General features: G+C 35.4%; 1 protein-coding gene across 2 annotated transcripts in view; it reads right to left on the bottom strand.

The window, feature by feature from the left end:
- Positions 1–7,805: 7,805 nt before the first annotated feature.
- The window catches only part of KIF18A (kinesin family member 18A), an 80,408-nt gene continuing 73,224 nt past the window's right edge, over positions 7,806–14,989 (bottom strand). The window contains exons 16-18 of one of the 2 annotated variants that reach the window (XM_074230409.1): positions 13,648–13,758; positions 11,749–11,858; positions 7,806–8,235 (exon numbers count right to left, since the gene is read on the bottom strand). In XM_074230409.1, the coding sequence (XP_074086510.1) occupies positions 8,084–8,235; positions 11,749–11,858; positions 13,648–13,758 (373 nt within the window). In that variant the 3' untranslated portion in view covers positions 7,806–8,083. The remainder of the gene's footprint in view (positions 8,236–11,748; positions 11,859–13,647; positions 13,759–14,989) is intronic. The other variant, XM_074230410.1, reaches the window with a different exon arrangement.

Consider the following 14,989-nt stretch of genomic DNA (forward strand, 5'->3'; position numbering starts at 1 on the left):
AGAGATCCCAGAAGAAAAACTTCCAGGAATATTTTAGCCAAACTCCAAACTCCCAAGTCAAAGAGAAAATACTGAAAGTTGCCAGAAACAAACAATTCAGCTACTGTGGCTCTATGGTCAGGATTACACAGGATCTGGCTGCATCTATATTAAGGGCTCATAGGGCTTGGAATATGATATTCCAGAAGGCAGAAGATTTTAGTTTACAAACGAGAATCAACTACCCAGCAAAACTGAACATCCTCTTTTGGGGAAAAGATGGACTTTCAATGAAATAGGCGACTTTCAAATTTTTCTATTGAAACAAGTTTGATCTCCAAGTACAGAAGGTGAACCATAGAGGGGTTGGATGAAAAGGATTAACTATGAGGAACTTAATGATGTTGAACTGTTTGTATTCCTGCATGGGAAGAAGATACTGATAACTCATTCATTTTTTCATTTATAAGAGCAGTTAGGAGAAGCATATATAAACAGGGCACTGATATAATGATATCATAATAGTAAAAAGATGGAGTCAATGGGAGATAAAGGAAAGTACTGGAAGAGAAAGGAGAGGAAGAAGGGGCTAAGATATTTTACATAAGTGTCAAGAAAAAGCTTTTACAATGTAGTGGAATGGGGAAAGCAAGGGGGAATGAGTGAGCCTTCATTCTCATCAGAAATGGCTCAGAAATACACAATAAGGTATAGAAATCTCTCTTATACTAGAGAAAAATTAGAGGAAAGGGATGAGATAAGGGGGAAGGGGGGGAGTAGGTGATAGAAGAGAGGGAAGAACATGGGAGAGGGTACTCAGATACAACACTTATGAACAGGGATAGGGTGAAAGAGAATGGAATAATTAAACAAAAAATGTATTGACTGCTTATTATGTAGCAGCTACTATGTTAAGGACTAGATACAAGAGTTACTGTTCTTGAGCTTATATTCTAATGTGGGAAGAAAATACATAAAAGGGGAAAGGAATCAGGTCAGGGGCAATGATGAAGTTGGGAGAATGAATGTGGGCTCTTCCTCAAAATGGAGGTTGAATTTTCAATAGTAAAAATAAGGATGTTTCCCCCCATCAAAGTGCATTGTCCACCTGGAATCCATCTAAGCTAAGATTCTCTGCTGTAAAGGTATTTAAGTTGGAGTTCAAAATGAAAATTGATAGGGAGCTGATTCCTAAAACTCTTATGTTCTTCCAGTCTTCCCAACTCTGTAGTCTCACTGGGGTGTAGGGTTGATCTGGGATTTTCACAACCCATACAGAAAAGTTGCTGGTCTGTATTGCTAGGGAGTCTCCTCAGAGGCAGTTCCAATGAATTGAGAGGGCCAGAGCAAATATTCTTTCTTTCATAACTGCAAGAACATTAGCTACACGAAGACAGGAAGCATTTTGACTCAAAATGTTTGGATGTCAAGTTTGGACAGAACGAGTTTGTGGTATAGAATTGGAGATCCAGTTTGAAATTCATAATGAAAGCAAAATGGAATTATTGGGTCATAGGGAAATTACAATCAATCAGCATTAACTTTTTTTCAGCAAATACTTAAGTTACAAATAAGGAGAACCATTGGGTGACTTTAAAGCTCTCTAGTTTAGTTTAGGACTTGAATCTTTGACTACCTGTTTCTAAGTGGGAACAGGAAAATATGAAGAGTTGATCTGTAGGGTTTAAAAGCTTTGGTGCTCTAATAATTGAGAAAAGGCCCTATCTCTATAGTCACTGAAAGCTAAACTTCATTTAAACAGTTGGGAAGGGAAAGGGATGAATTTCTCAAGTACTTAGCTCTGTGACAAGTGCTTTTACAAATTTTTTTTTCTGGAAAGATAGGGACCTGAAGAAATGAGAGGTGTAGGCAATACTTTCATCATGGCTGCTAAATGGAAGTTAGGATGTGGGAAGCTTGCATACATAAGGAATTGGGGATGGAGAATGGGGCATAGCTTTGGATTATGATCTAAGACATATGAATGATAGGGGCTCTTCCCAAGAGTTGAAATACATTAGATGACAACTAAATAGATTGCTCTGGAGACACATTGATCTGATTTCAAGGGATTTAAAGTAAAAATCAAGAAGGGAGAAATAAGTAGATACAATCACTAATGCAGATACTATTCAAGGTAGCAGAGTGCAACAGGTGGAAGTACATAGTAATTTGGGTAGGACTGAAGGCAGCCTGATGTAATGATGTAATGGTAGAATGCTAGATTTGGAATGAGAAGACCTGGATTAAGTTGCAGCTCTCTCTATTAGTTAAGTGACCTTTGGCAAGTAATTCAATCTGTAAAACAATGAGGTTGGACTAGATCTTCTATATTGATGATTCTAAATTTGTATCTCCCTGAGGATGTAGCCCCTTGAAACCCCTCATTCACAGCAGGTATCCAATGAAATAAAAGTTAGTTGTAGTTGAATTGTTCAAAATTATATTGAAATTCAACAGACACATATACCAGGAAGGGAAGTGTGGCTGTCAAAAGAGATAAGTTATGGCAGCTTGGGGTTCCCCATGGAAGGCCAGAAGAAAGGGGATATTAGAGTTCCTTCAGCATGAATCCAGTGTGAATGTTACAAAATGCGCAAATTGGGATCCTTGTTGCTAGGATAAAGTGTTTTGATTTTGTGTCTAATTTGACAGTACTCCACCACTGTGTAGCTGAGTCTCCATGATCCAGAGTCCAAAATATGCCCAGGATTGATCTAGAAAATTAAAGATGTTTCGATGGCTCGCAATATTCATTAATTTATCCATCAGTCTTTGCAGTTACTCCTAGTTGTGGGCAACTGCCCCTTTTTGTATGCCTGGGTACTTGGAATACAGTAAATGCTTAATAGACACTTGATGACTGAGTGAGTTGCTATGGGTGAAAAAAAAAGTTGTTTCCTGGTGACTATTCTTTGGATAAACATCTCTCCACTAAGTTAAGTGGGGCCTTAGAAGACAGAGGTTTGGTTTATAAGCAAAGTCATTCCATTGTGGCAGGGTGTGCCAGAGCATGGATTTGCTCACAACAGTCTCTAAGAAACTTGTGCTGCCAAGGAGGGACTTGACTGAACGTTGACTCACTAGATGGAAAATTAGGGGGATGAATCAATTAGGGGGATGAATCAATTGCTATGGTTAACAAACAGCCTAACTCAAGTCATAAGAACCTAGTGGTAATAAACCCAATATTTATCATGCTAAGTTAAGAGGCACTCCTGAACTGCTGCCTTGTCTTGGTGGAGGGGCTTGTAGCTCAATGAAACCATGAGTTATACTGTGTAGGCTTACCCAAGATGGGGAGATCATAATGGAGATTTCTGGCAAAAGGTAATCCAATAGAGAAGGAAATGGAAACCACTCCAGGATCTTCACCAAGAAAACCCCACAGGCAGTATTAAAATGATCAAAGGGATGATCCCAGGCCCTCAGGTTGGAAGGAGCGGAAGAACTACTGGGGAAGAGGAGAGGAAAACTTTAAACTGTCCCAGTACTAATGAAGGAAACTGAGGTAAAGTCAAAAGGAAGCTCAGTTGTGACTGCCTCTGGTGACAAAAGGAAAATTCAATGCTATAAGGGTTAATATTGCATAGGAAGCTGGAATGTAAGACCTATGCACCAAGATAAGGTAGATGTGGTCGAAAAGGAGAGGAAAAGATTAACATCAACATTTTAGGTGTCATTTAACTTAAATGGATGGTGATTTAATTAGGTGATTGCTACATAAATTATTGTGGGTAAGAATTCCTTAGAAGAAATGGAGTAGCCTTCATAGTTTATAAGAGGATGAGAAAAGTTGTACTGGAGTATAATCTCAAAAATGATAGAAAGAAATCTGTAATGTTCAATGTCATAGTAATACAAGTCTATGCTCCAATTACTGATGCCAAAAAGAAAAAAGTTTATCAGTTCTAAGAAGACCTGAAACATTTTCTAGAATTAAAACCTTAATTATAGGAGATTGGAATGGTAAAATAGGAATAATAGGCAAGTTTAGCCTTGGAATACAAAACGAAATAGGGTAGACTAAATTGAGTTTTGTCAAGATAACTCACACAGCATAATAAACTCTCTTTTTTCAACAACCCAAAAGGTGACTCTTGACATGGACATCACCTAACAGTCAATATTGAAATCAGATTCATTATATACTTAGCAGCCAAAAGTGGAGAAGTCTTCAGACAGGTAAAAAAAGACCCAGAACTGACTGTGACTCAGATCATGAGCTTGTTATTGCAAACTTCAGACTCAAACATATTCAACTGAATGCAGAATTACAGAGAATAGCAAGGAGATAGGGTTTTTTAAAATGAGAAATACAAAGAAATAGAAGAAAACAATACAACTGAAAAAATCAAGTGTGTTCAAGAAAATCAGAGATTCAAGAGGCCATTTGATGCAGAAACAGGCATGATAAAAGACAAAATTGGTAAGGATTTAACAGAAGTAGGAAGAAGTGGAAAGAATATACAAGAAAGAATTTAACATCACTTATAACCATGATGGTGTGGTTACTTGTCTAGAGCATACATGCAGAGAATGAAATTAAATAGACCAACATTGCTAGCATTTAAGGCTGTTAGAGGTGAAGAAATTCTAGTTTAGTTTTTTTTTTTAAATCCTAAAAGATGCTGTTAAAATGGTGCATTCAATATACCAGCAAATTTTGAAAATTCAAGAGTGGCCACTGGATGGGAAAAAGATCAGTTTATGTACCAATCCTAAAGAAAGGTAAGGTTAAAAAATACTCAAATTACCCAACAACTGTACTCATTTCATAGGCCAGCAAGGTTATGTTTAAGATTCTGTAAGCTAGACTTCAGCAAAATGTGAATGAAGAATTACCAGAAAAGTAGCTTGGTTTTCAAAGAGGCAGAGGGACTAGAGATCAAATTGCCAACATTCACTGGAATACAGAGAAAGCAAGGAGTTCCAGAAAAAACATCTATTTCTACTTCTTTGAATAGTCTAAACCTTTAACTGTGTGGATCACAACAAAATACGCCAAGTCTTCAAAGACATGGGAGTACCAGCTCATTTTACATGTCTTCAGAGAAACTTATTTGGGTCAAGAAACAACAGTTAGAAGCATGGAAGAACTAATTGGCTAAATATTGGAGAAGAAGGACAATAAGGCTATTTTTTTCTTATTTTTGTAACTTATATGCAGAGTACATGATGTGAAATTCTATGAATTTCTATGAAATGAAAAAAAAACTGGAATTAAGGTAGCTGAGAAAAATATCAATAATTTCAGATATACAGATTATACCACTTGATGGCAGAAAACAAAGAATTAAAAAGTCTCCTGATGAGGGTGAAAGAGAAGAATACATTTATGACCAAACAAGAGATAAAGAACATTATAAAATGCAAAACAGATAATTTTGATTACATGCAGTTGAAAAGTTTTTGCACAAACAAAACCAATGCAACCTAGATTAGAAAGAAAGCAGAAACCTGGGAAAAAATTTTTCAGCCACTGTTTCTGATTAAGGTCTCATTTCTAAAATACAGAGGGAATGGAGTCAAAGTTATCAGGATATAAGTTATCCCCCAATTCATAAATGATTAAAGGCAGTTTTCAGACAAAGTTAAATCTATGTATAATCACATGTGAAAAATGCTCTAAGTAACTATTGATTAGAGAAATGCAATAAAGTACCACTACACACCTACTATGACAGGAAAGGGAAATGATCAATGTTGAAGGGGATGTGGGAAAACTGGGATACTTTAATGCATTCTTGGTGGAATTGCGAACTAATCTAACTGTTCTAGAGGACAATTTGGAACTATGCTCAAAGGACTATAAAACTGTACATATCCTTTGTATGCACTATGTAACTATAGGTCTATATCCCAAAGAGATCATAAAAAAAGGGAAAAAGATCCATATGTACAGGCAAAGAATCAGAAATTGAGGAGATGCCCATTAATTGGGGATTTGATTGAACAAACTGTGATTTATGAAGGTAATGTTATATTGTTTTATAAGAAATGATAAGCAGGTGGATTTCAGAACCAGATTTCAGAACCTGGAAAGACTTACCTGAACTGATGCTGAGTGAAGTGAACAGAACCAGGAGAACAATGGACACAATTAACATTAATACTGTATGATGATCAACTTTGATAAGACTTAGCTCTTCTCAGCAATACTGATCAAAAGGTGACATAGAGCACTGGTCCTGGAGTCAGGAAGACTTGAGGTTCAAATCCAGCCTCAGACAATTTTTTTTAAAAAAGTTTTTTTTTTACACAAGGCAGTGGGGTTAAGTGGCTTGCCCAAGGTCACACAGCTAGGTAATTGTTGAACTCGGGTCTTCCTGACTCCAGGGTTGGTGCTATCCACAGCAACACCTAGCTATTCAGTCTCAGACACTTACACTTAACACCAGCAAAAAGTCCAAAAAAATACACTGATCAAAGATAGTTCTAAAAGACTTGTGATAGAAAAGGTCAACCACATCCAGAGGAAAAATGGCACCTGAATGCATATCAAAGCAAAATATTTTTTTTTAATTTGTTTTTTTCTTGTGGTTTTTCCCCTTTTGTTCTGATTCTTCTTACACAGTATGACTAATATGGAAATACTTGTAGTATATCAAATCACTTGCTATCCTAGTGTGGGTGAAGGGAATTGTGTGAGGGAGAAAACTTTACAAAAAACAATGCTAAAAACTATCTTCACATATAATTTAAAAAAATAGCAATAAATAAACTTCTCCACAAAAAAAAAGAGAAAAACACAAAAGGTGATTTGAATCCAAACATGAAAGAAACAAAAAACAAAAAAGTAACAGCCTGGTAACTGGTCCCATCACTTCCTGGCAAAAGAGGGAAAAGAAATGGAATCAGTATCAGATTTTATATTCTTGGGGCTCTAAGATCATAGGTCTATAGCCACAAAATTAAAAATATACTTGTTCCTTGGAAGGAAAGTTATGGCAAATCTGGACAGTGTGCTAAAAAGCAGAGAAATAAGTTTGCCAACAAAGGTCTGTCTAGTCAAAGATATGATTTTGCCAGTAGTAATGTAGATGGCTGGAAGAACTGGACTATAAGGAAAGATGAGCACTACAGAATTGATGCTTTTGGATTGTGGTGCTGGAGATTTTTCAGCTGTCCCTTGGACAGCAAGGAGATCAACTCAGTCAATACTTAAAGAAATTAATTCAGACATTCAATGGAAGTTAAATACTGAAGCTGAAGCATTGATACTTTGATTCCATAATGAGAAGACAGGATACATTGAATGGATGGAATGGAAAAGAGTAAGGTAGAAGATGACATACATGTCATGGAAGCAATAAATATGAGTTTGTTCAGGCTTTGAGAGACAATGGAGGATAGAAGGACCTGCTGTGCTATGATCTATGAGGTCATGAAGAATTGAACACAAATGAATGACTAAACAAAAACAACAACAAATCAAGAGGCATTAATAAAAATGAATGAATACAAATAATTTAAGCTTTCATTGTTATCAGAGATTTGTAAATTACTTTCAGATCTAGCTTAGATACCAAGAAGGTGGGTCTAAATTAAATTGTAAGAAAATTCCAAACAATCAGTCAAATGAAGGGTTGAGGATGGTATAACAGAAGCTTAAAATATAAATCAAATACTATTTTTACGATGGAACAAAAACCATGCCCAAACTCAGTTGTAAAATCAACACTTTAAATATACCAAATAGAAGAGAGAAGAATTAGTCCATTTTAATCATAAAAATTATTTAGACAATCTATTTACAACTATATAGTTTTACAAGATTATTAGTATATTAAAAACGTTAGAAAAGGAGACCATGGGTATAGAAATTTTAATTTAAATAATCCCACAATAAATGAAAAAACAAAAACTATACTAAAATGCTAAAGTAATAAGAAATAGGCTATCAAAATATGTTAAAGTTATCAAAAATTTACATCTAGTTTTGCTGCTGAAATTTACATTTATTGAAAAGAACATATGAAAGGGAAAAGGGGATTTTTTTCCCTTCTATTCTAGGATGTTTTCATGAGATCGAGGAAATCTACAAAGTTTATTTTCAAAAGCTTCTTCAAAAACACCTAGAAGGAAGTACAAAAGGTATACTTTAGTCCTTCTTAGGAAAGCAGTTTAGAAAATTAGGCTTGATAAAAGAGGATGGCTTTGATTTTGAACTGAGTGTTACATTTCCTTCTGAAATGCTTCTCCCAAATTTTCTCTGCACACCTGGATTTAATTCATGGATGCTTCTTTTATATGCTGGAAAAGAAAGAGAAATAGAATAATCATAAAAGTGCCATTTAAGAAATAATTCTTTCAAATAATATTTTTAAGAATTATAAACTCAAGAAGGAAAACACATCCTTAAAATTCAATCATGCAAAAAATAAAAAAAAATTCTTCTGGCAAAAGTAAGATTGTTAAAGTCCTATCTAGAGATGCTTAAGAAGCAATGGTTTGATTTAGTCCTCATGGAGTAGAGTTCTTTCTTTCCAGAATGCTAAATAACCTTTTTATGTTATTTCCTCTTATGTATTTTCACTGTCATTTCCCCTTGCCTTTCTTATCTCATCAACTTTTCCTTTCTTGTCCCTGTTTTAAATCAAATAAACATCTTCTCAGTTCTCAAGGAAAAAAAGTTAACATTTGATCTCACTGCTTTTTATGCAGTTGAAGAGGTTATTTTTTAACTGATTTTTAAAAAATTTAACCTTTCCCCCAAACATATCAATGTCTAATCCCATTCAGTGGGCCATTCTTTAACAAAGATTTAAAAAGAAAAATAGAGCAGTTCTACAAAACTAAACAGCAAATAAAATAAATCTGATATTGTATATGATATTCCACACCCATAGTCCTCCACCTCTCTGCAAAGGAAAAAGAGCAGTATATCTCATCTCTTTTTCAAGAACAAACTTGTTCATTATCATTATTCAGCATTCAATTTCTTCTTGGTTCAAGTTTTTTTCATTTACTTTACTATAGTCACTGGATATATTATTGTCCTGTTCCTGCTTACTTTAACTTGATCAGCTCATATAAGCAATACCATTTTTTTGAATTTTCATTTCTTTAGATGCAGTAATATTCTATTACATTCATTTACCGTAATTTTGTTAGTCATCCCCCAGGGGGTGAGCATCTTCTTGGTTTTTAGTTCTTTGCTATCCCCAGAAGTGCTGCTTGAGGATTGCTCTGAACAGTTTAATATATTGGAGGCTTTTCTGGCTTTGATCTACTTGGAGTATATGCCTTAGTAGTAGGATCTGAGGATATATGACTATCTAGCATGATTAATCTCCAAACTGATTTTCCAGATTTCAATCCTATATATTTTGAAGTTTATTTGTATTTCTTTCCACTTTAAAATATCTGCAAATTAACTTTCCCAAATTCTTCATTAACATTAATTAGAAGCTTCCATGAACCTTGGGTGGGAGGAACAAGGACGAAGAAGGAAGGGCTGAGTAAACAAAATATAAAATTACATCAGGAAGAGACAGAGGGAATCAATGATAACTTTTCCAGAATTGGGGAAATGTGTATATTTAAAATACAAAAGGAAAGAGCCTAAGAAGGGAGATTGATCTAAGAGAAGCAATCCTTTGGAAGATAAGGCCATTCATCAGATTGGAGGTACTTTTCACATTTAATATTTTAAGTTTTCTTTATAAAGAGTAACTATCAAATTTATTTCTCTTCACTTTTTTGTGCCAAATTAAGTTTGAATACAGGTGACAACTTCCCCTTGAACCTGGAATGTATTAAAAAAAGCCTAGCTTTGGATTATTTTTCAGTGTGTGTGTTTTCTTTCCAAAGAGACCTAATATTAGGGGGGCATGGTTTTACACTTAGACTAATTTACAATTACAATTACTTGTTTACAAAATTATAATGAACTTGAGAATTGCTGAGAGCACACACCTACTGAATAAATAGCTGTCACTAAATAAAATGCAAGAAGTTAAATTAATTTGAGGAACTTTTTTCTCAAGACTTTCCTTGCTTTCTTAATGACATCTATACATCTGCTTTCACTTGCTACAGCTCTATCACAGTTCTTAAACATTTATCAATAAAGTCTAGAAATATTAAGGACTTTAAAATAAAAAACTGATGAAAGATAGTAAAATTAAGTTTTCATGTGCATCTCAAAAACAACTTCCATTGAAGCTTGTAGAAAAAAAGAACATTTCCTCCAAGGTACATGAATTTGCTTTGATCACTGCTTTTTAAAATTTTTTTTATTATTTTAGGTTTTTGCAAGGCAATGGTGGGGTTAAGTGGCTCGTTCAAGGCCACACAGCTAGGTAATTATTAAGTGTCTGAGTTCACATTTGAAACCCAGGTACTCCTGACTCCAGGGCCGGTGCTCTATCCACTGCACCATCTAGTCATCCCTCGACCAGTGCTTTTTGCAGTGACCCTAAAGTCAAAAAAGCTTGACTGCTTTGGAGTCAATTTCTGACAATAAGCCTCTCACTGGGAACCTTACTGTAGACAGAATTGAGCTGATAGTGCCCATTTCAATTTCTGTACTTGTGAATGCTCTCCATGCTGGTGAGATCTACCTGAACCCCTTTGCCACCATAACCCTTGGAATTACCTCCTTTTAATGAGGACCACATATAATACAGAGTCTGATATTTTCATTTATTAAGTACTGGTGAATCTTAAATATTTTGTGATTTAATTAAATTATTTTCTTTCCTGTAATCCTATATATTTTATTTTATGCATCTAAAAATATCATTCTAATCAGGGTTGACTGTCTTGCCCAAGGGATTCATAGCTGTGGAAATTCATTTCAAGTTTTAGATTCTATAGCTCTAATTTGAAAATCTAAGGACTAGAATTATGTCTTATTCATCTTTTCATCTCCTATCATACCTAACAAGTCACCACTTGTATTTCTGGCAAGGAAAAATGAGAGGAGGGAAAGAAAGTTGACAGATAGGAAAATCCAGACCATAAAATCTTAAAAGGACAATGGCATCAGGTAGGCCTTTTGTGATTTGCTTTGGCTACAACTATTTTCTGATAGGCTGGATGCTTACTCTCTATGTTGGGGTTTCAGGAATATTCAGTAAAGGCATTTTCATGAATGTAGGCAGCAGAGAGGCCAACACGACAGGCAGGATGGGTGAAGAAGGAGCTGGGTAGACAGCTGCTCTGCTCAATTGTTAGTGGGTGGCTGTTTCCTCAAATGAGCTTGTTCTGTGAACTAATTGTATCCTTGAGAATACAAGCTTTTTGAAGCTGGTTTTTGCATCTCTAGGACCTCACACCATGACCTACAGAGTGTGCACTTAGTACAAGTTTGCTTATTTGAAATCTGAGAATTTTTGACTTCATTAGTTGTAGATGTTTGAGGGTTCTCAGTAGCCAGAGACAGAGAGCCCAAAAATGGGCAGCAGGTGAAGAAACAATTTCTTCAAATTACTAGATGTACAGATTTCTGTCTTCATCAGTCTGGACCTGTTCAGAGAACTCCTTGTGGATACTGCTTCCAATAATGCAGGACAGAAGCCCCTCTTCCATTCTGAGAATGCTTGCTGCCTGGCACCACCAGGCCAGCATGAGCCAGGGGCAGCAGCCAGGGCCTTCTGGCTCCCAGCCCAATGCTCGGGGTGCTATGCTTTTTATATAGATTATATTCAACAAGAGCTTTAAATGTATAGAACCTCTTAAAAAACAAATCTAAGAAATAGTCCGTTGACTTGTCCCGTTACGTCTGGCCCATTAATAATCATGTTCTCTGATACAACTCACCCTTCGCTGGTCTGTTTATCCTGGAATATTTCTGACTTGAAAGATCCTTTCGAATACGCTTCAGAGCTACGGGATCTTGTGGGGTCCTTAATGAACTGCTGGGTGCAGGACTTGAAAAAAATAGACAGAAACAATGTGGCCACTCTTACAATATAATAAGTACAACTAATTGGCTTAGGTTGTACTTTCTCCTTCAAAGGGCTTTAACTACACTCTTGGATCTTACAACAGGCAGGTGGGAGAGAGGTCCCAAGTGCTGTGCTTGCTGTGAAGAGGAAGGAAACAGGGACCTCAACAGCCTCCCACTCCCAGGATTGCTCCAAGGAAGGCTGGGAGACTCAGAGGAGATGATGCAGGTGAAGGACTTCTGTAATCACGGGGATTTATCTCAGCGAGGAAAGTGCTCTGTAAACTGTCAAGTGAAGAGGTGAGCACCCCTTATGTAGCTGCCTCAACATTCCAGAATCCAGCTAAAAGTCAGGCCCCAGTGACAGAGAAGGATGTTATAAAGCCCATGCACCTGAGCTCAGATACTTTAATTAGCAGATGAGCAAGATCTAATGAGATCATGTGCATAAAAGTGACTAGAAAACTATAAAGTCCTAAACAAATCTTTGGTAGGTTATTATTACTGAGAAGCTCCATAGGTATTCATTTTTATTTTGAATTTTAACAAGCTTAGCTATATAGTTTCCTACCCTAGATCAAAAGCAACAAATAACAGGACGAGAGAAAAAATATCAAAAAGTAGACACAAGCACTCAAAAGCACAGTTGTCTGGGGACATTTACAGTAGGGGTTAAGAGCCACACACATCTCAATAAACTCTTGAGGTCACTCATTGTAGTATTGCGTTATACAAGTGATGGATGTTTATAACGATGACCTTGAGTCATCAAGGAAAGATTTTGTGTTGAAGAAGGCAAGATGCATTTTAGAAAAATTTCCATCCAAAATTGTAAAAACAAAAATTTTAATAATTAATGGAGTAAGCTTCAAGTTCTTTTAAAAAGATACTTATATGGAACAACTCATTCTTTGGCATTAGCCAAATAAATGGCATTTTATCAATTCAACACACATTCCTTTAAATCAATATATTTGTTTCATTTATCCAAATCATTAGATTTCCTCCTCTAAGAAATAACCAGTGACAATCTGGTGCTTCTTGAATGCTCTATCTTGGTTGAGTGGCTATTTCCACATCTTTGTAGTCATTTTGGATTGTCTCAAGAACATTATCTATAGCATCCTTCCTATGAGAAATTTGGGCTTTGAATAGTACCATTTGAATAAAATTCACATTTCTAGAAATGCAATTCTAGTATAATCAAAATAAGTGGAATGTTTATGTATAGGACAAATATATAACTGACTTAAACTTTTTAGCTATACTTTAAAAAAAAGGCTGATGAACCATACTCAATATTCAAGTCACAATTTTTGTTTTGCAAGGCAAACAGGGTTAAGTGGCTTGTCCAAGGCCACACAGCTAGGTAGTTATTAAGTGTCTGAGAAGGGATTTGAACCCAGGTACTCCTGACTCTAGGGCAGGTGCTTTATCCACTACGCCACCTAGCCGCCCCTTACAATAGGGTTTTGCATCCTAATTTTGAGGTTAGATCTGTAAAGAGAAGTCATGAAATTTATAAGCAGGAATACAAAATCAAATTGACAAAGTTGATGACTGTCAGGAGGAGGGATATGAGATTTTCCCTTTCTTTTCACTAAGCTGTTGCTAGATGATTCTCTAAAATTGTCTCCGAAAGCTACAAATATATCTTATATTCTCTTTAGAAAATTTTTGTCTGATGGGTGAATTATAAACAAAGTGTTAATTAATATACATTATTTAAAACTGTTTCTTAGAATCACACAATCTCTCAAAATCAGTCCTACCTTAATGGAAGAATAAGGTCATTATTGAATGTGATGAAAGATTCCAGCTTTGAAACAATCTGATGAATATAAGCTAAGTATAGCTGAGCTATGCTGTGATCTGGATTATACCTGGTAAGCATATTCTCAGAGTCAGGTAATTCTGTTGTTATGCCCGATTAATTTATAAGACTAAAATTTTATTATTTCCAACTGAAGCAATGAGTCAACATGAACAGTTTAGTATTTTGTTGGAATTATTAGTATTTTTGGACTCTGTTCTGATAGCTGGGTAGGAAGTAAAATGGGCATACTATGAATACACACACATACATATATATTAAGCTTGTGAATAAGTGGAAAATACCAGGGTTTATTACTATCACGCTCATGTAGATTTAATTAAGGAAAAGGAGGATCAAAAAAAGTAATTATGTACATTTCTAGCATTAATCTCTCTTAACCTTAGTTAATGACAGGATCTAATTACTGGTTCCAGAGGGAACTTAACAGAAGCAATTCTTATGCTTGGAAAAATCAACTTATTTTCTTTACATGTCTTGTTATTGAATACCATAGTGTTAGCTGCTTATAGCAGAAGCATATAACTTTATTTCTATGCCACTAAACACACTGATTCTACAACTATGGCAATTTCAAAGTATCAAAAGTAACTAGAGGCTCAAATAGCTCTGCCTCTCATCCTAGCAGCCATGTGTGAGCTTGTTTTTGATTTTTGTACAACACAAAGCAGGTTACCAACAATGGATTGGAGATGGGAAAGCAGGGAATCAAACAAAAATAAGGAGATAAGGTAATTTTATACTTAATTACATTATTATTATTATTATTATTATCAAAGTAAGCCAAGTTAAAAAATAATACCTGTAGTTTAAAACAAACTAACTCATCTATAAAATTGTGCATTAGAAAATAAGATTCAGTACTTTAATTTGAAGCAAGTATGACAATTAGTTTGACCAGGGAAAAGTGAGGAGTAACTTTAATAATAGCAGTAGATGACATCTAGCACTTTGAAAATGCCTTAAAATGTGAAATTAACATAGATGGTCTCTTCTCACCTGCAAAATGGGTGATGTAAGCATCATCCCCATCATGTGGAAGCCAAGGCTCAAAGAGATAGTGACTTGCCAAAGGTAAACCAGCTAGCTGGGGACTGGTCAGCTGAGATGGATAGAAGCCCAGAATCTGACTTCAAATACAAGGTTTTTTTTTTTAAACTAAATCTCAGTGAAAAAGAATAATCTCTCATTTGGATTATTTCATGGTTTAAAAAGGATTTTCTTCATAATATCTTTGTGAAGTAGGTAATAGAAACAAGATTAGGCAATCTATGCCTAAT

This window comes from Macrotis lagotis, chromosome 3 (genome assembly GCF_037893015.1).
Source record: "Macrotis lagotis isolate mMagLag1 chromosome 3, bilby.v1.9.chrom.fasta, whole genome shotgun sequence".
In the NCBI taxonomy this organism is placed as follows: Eukaryota; Metazoa; Chordata; class Mammalia; order Peramelemorphia; family Peramelidae; genus Macrotis; species Macrotis lagotis.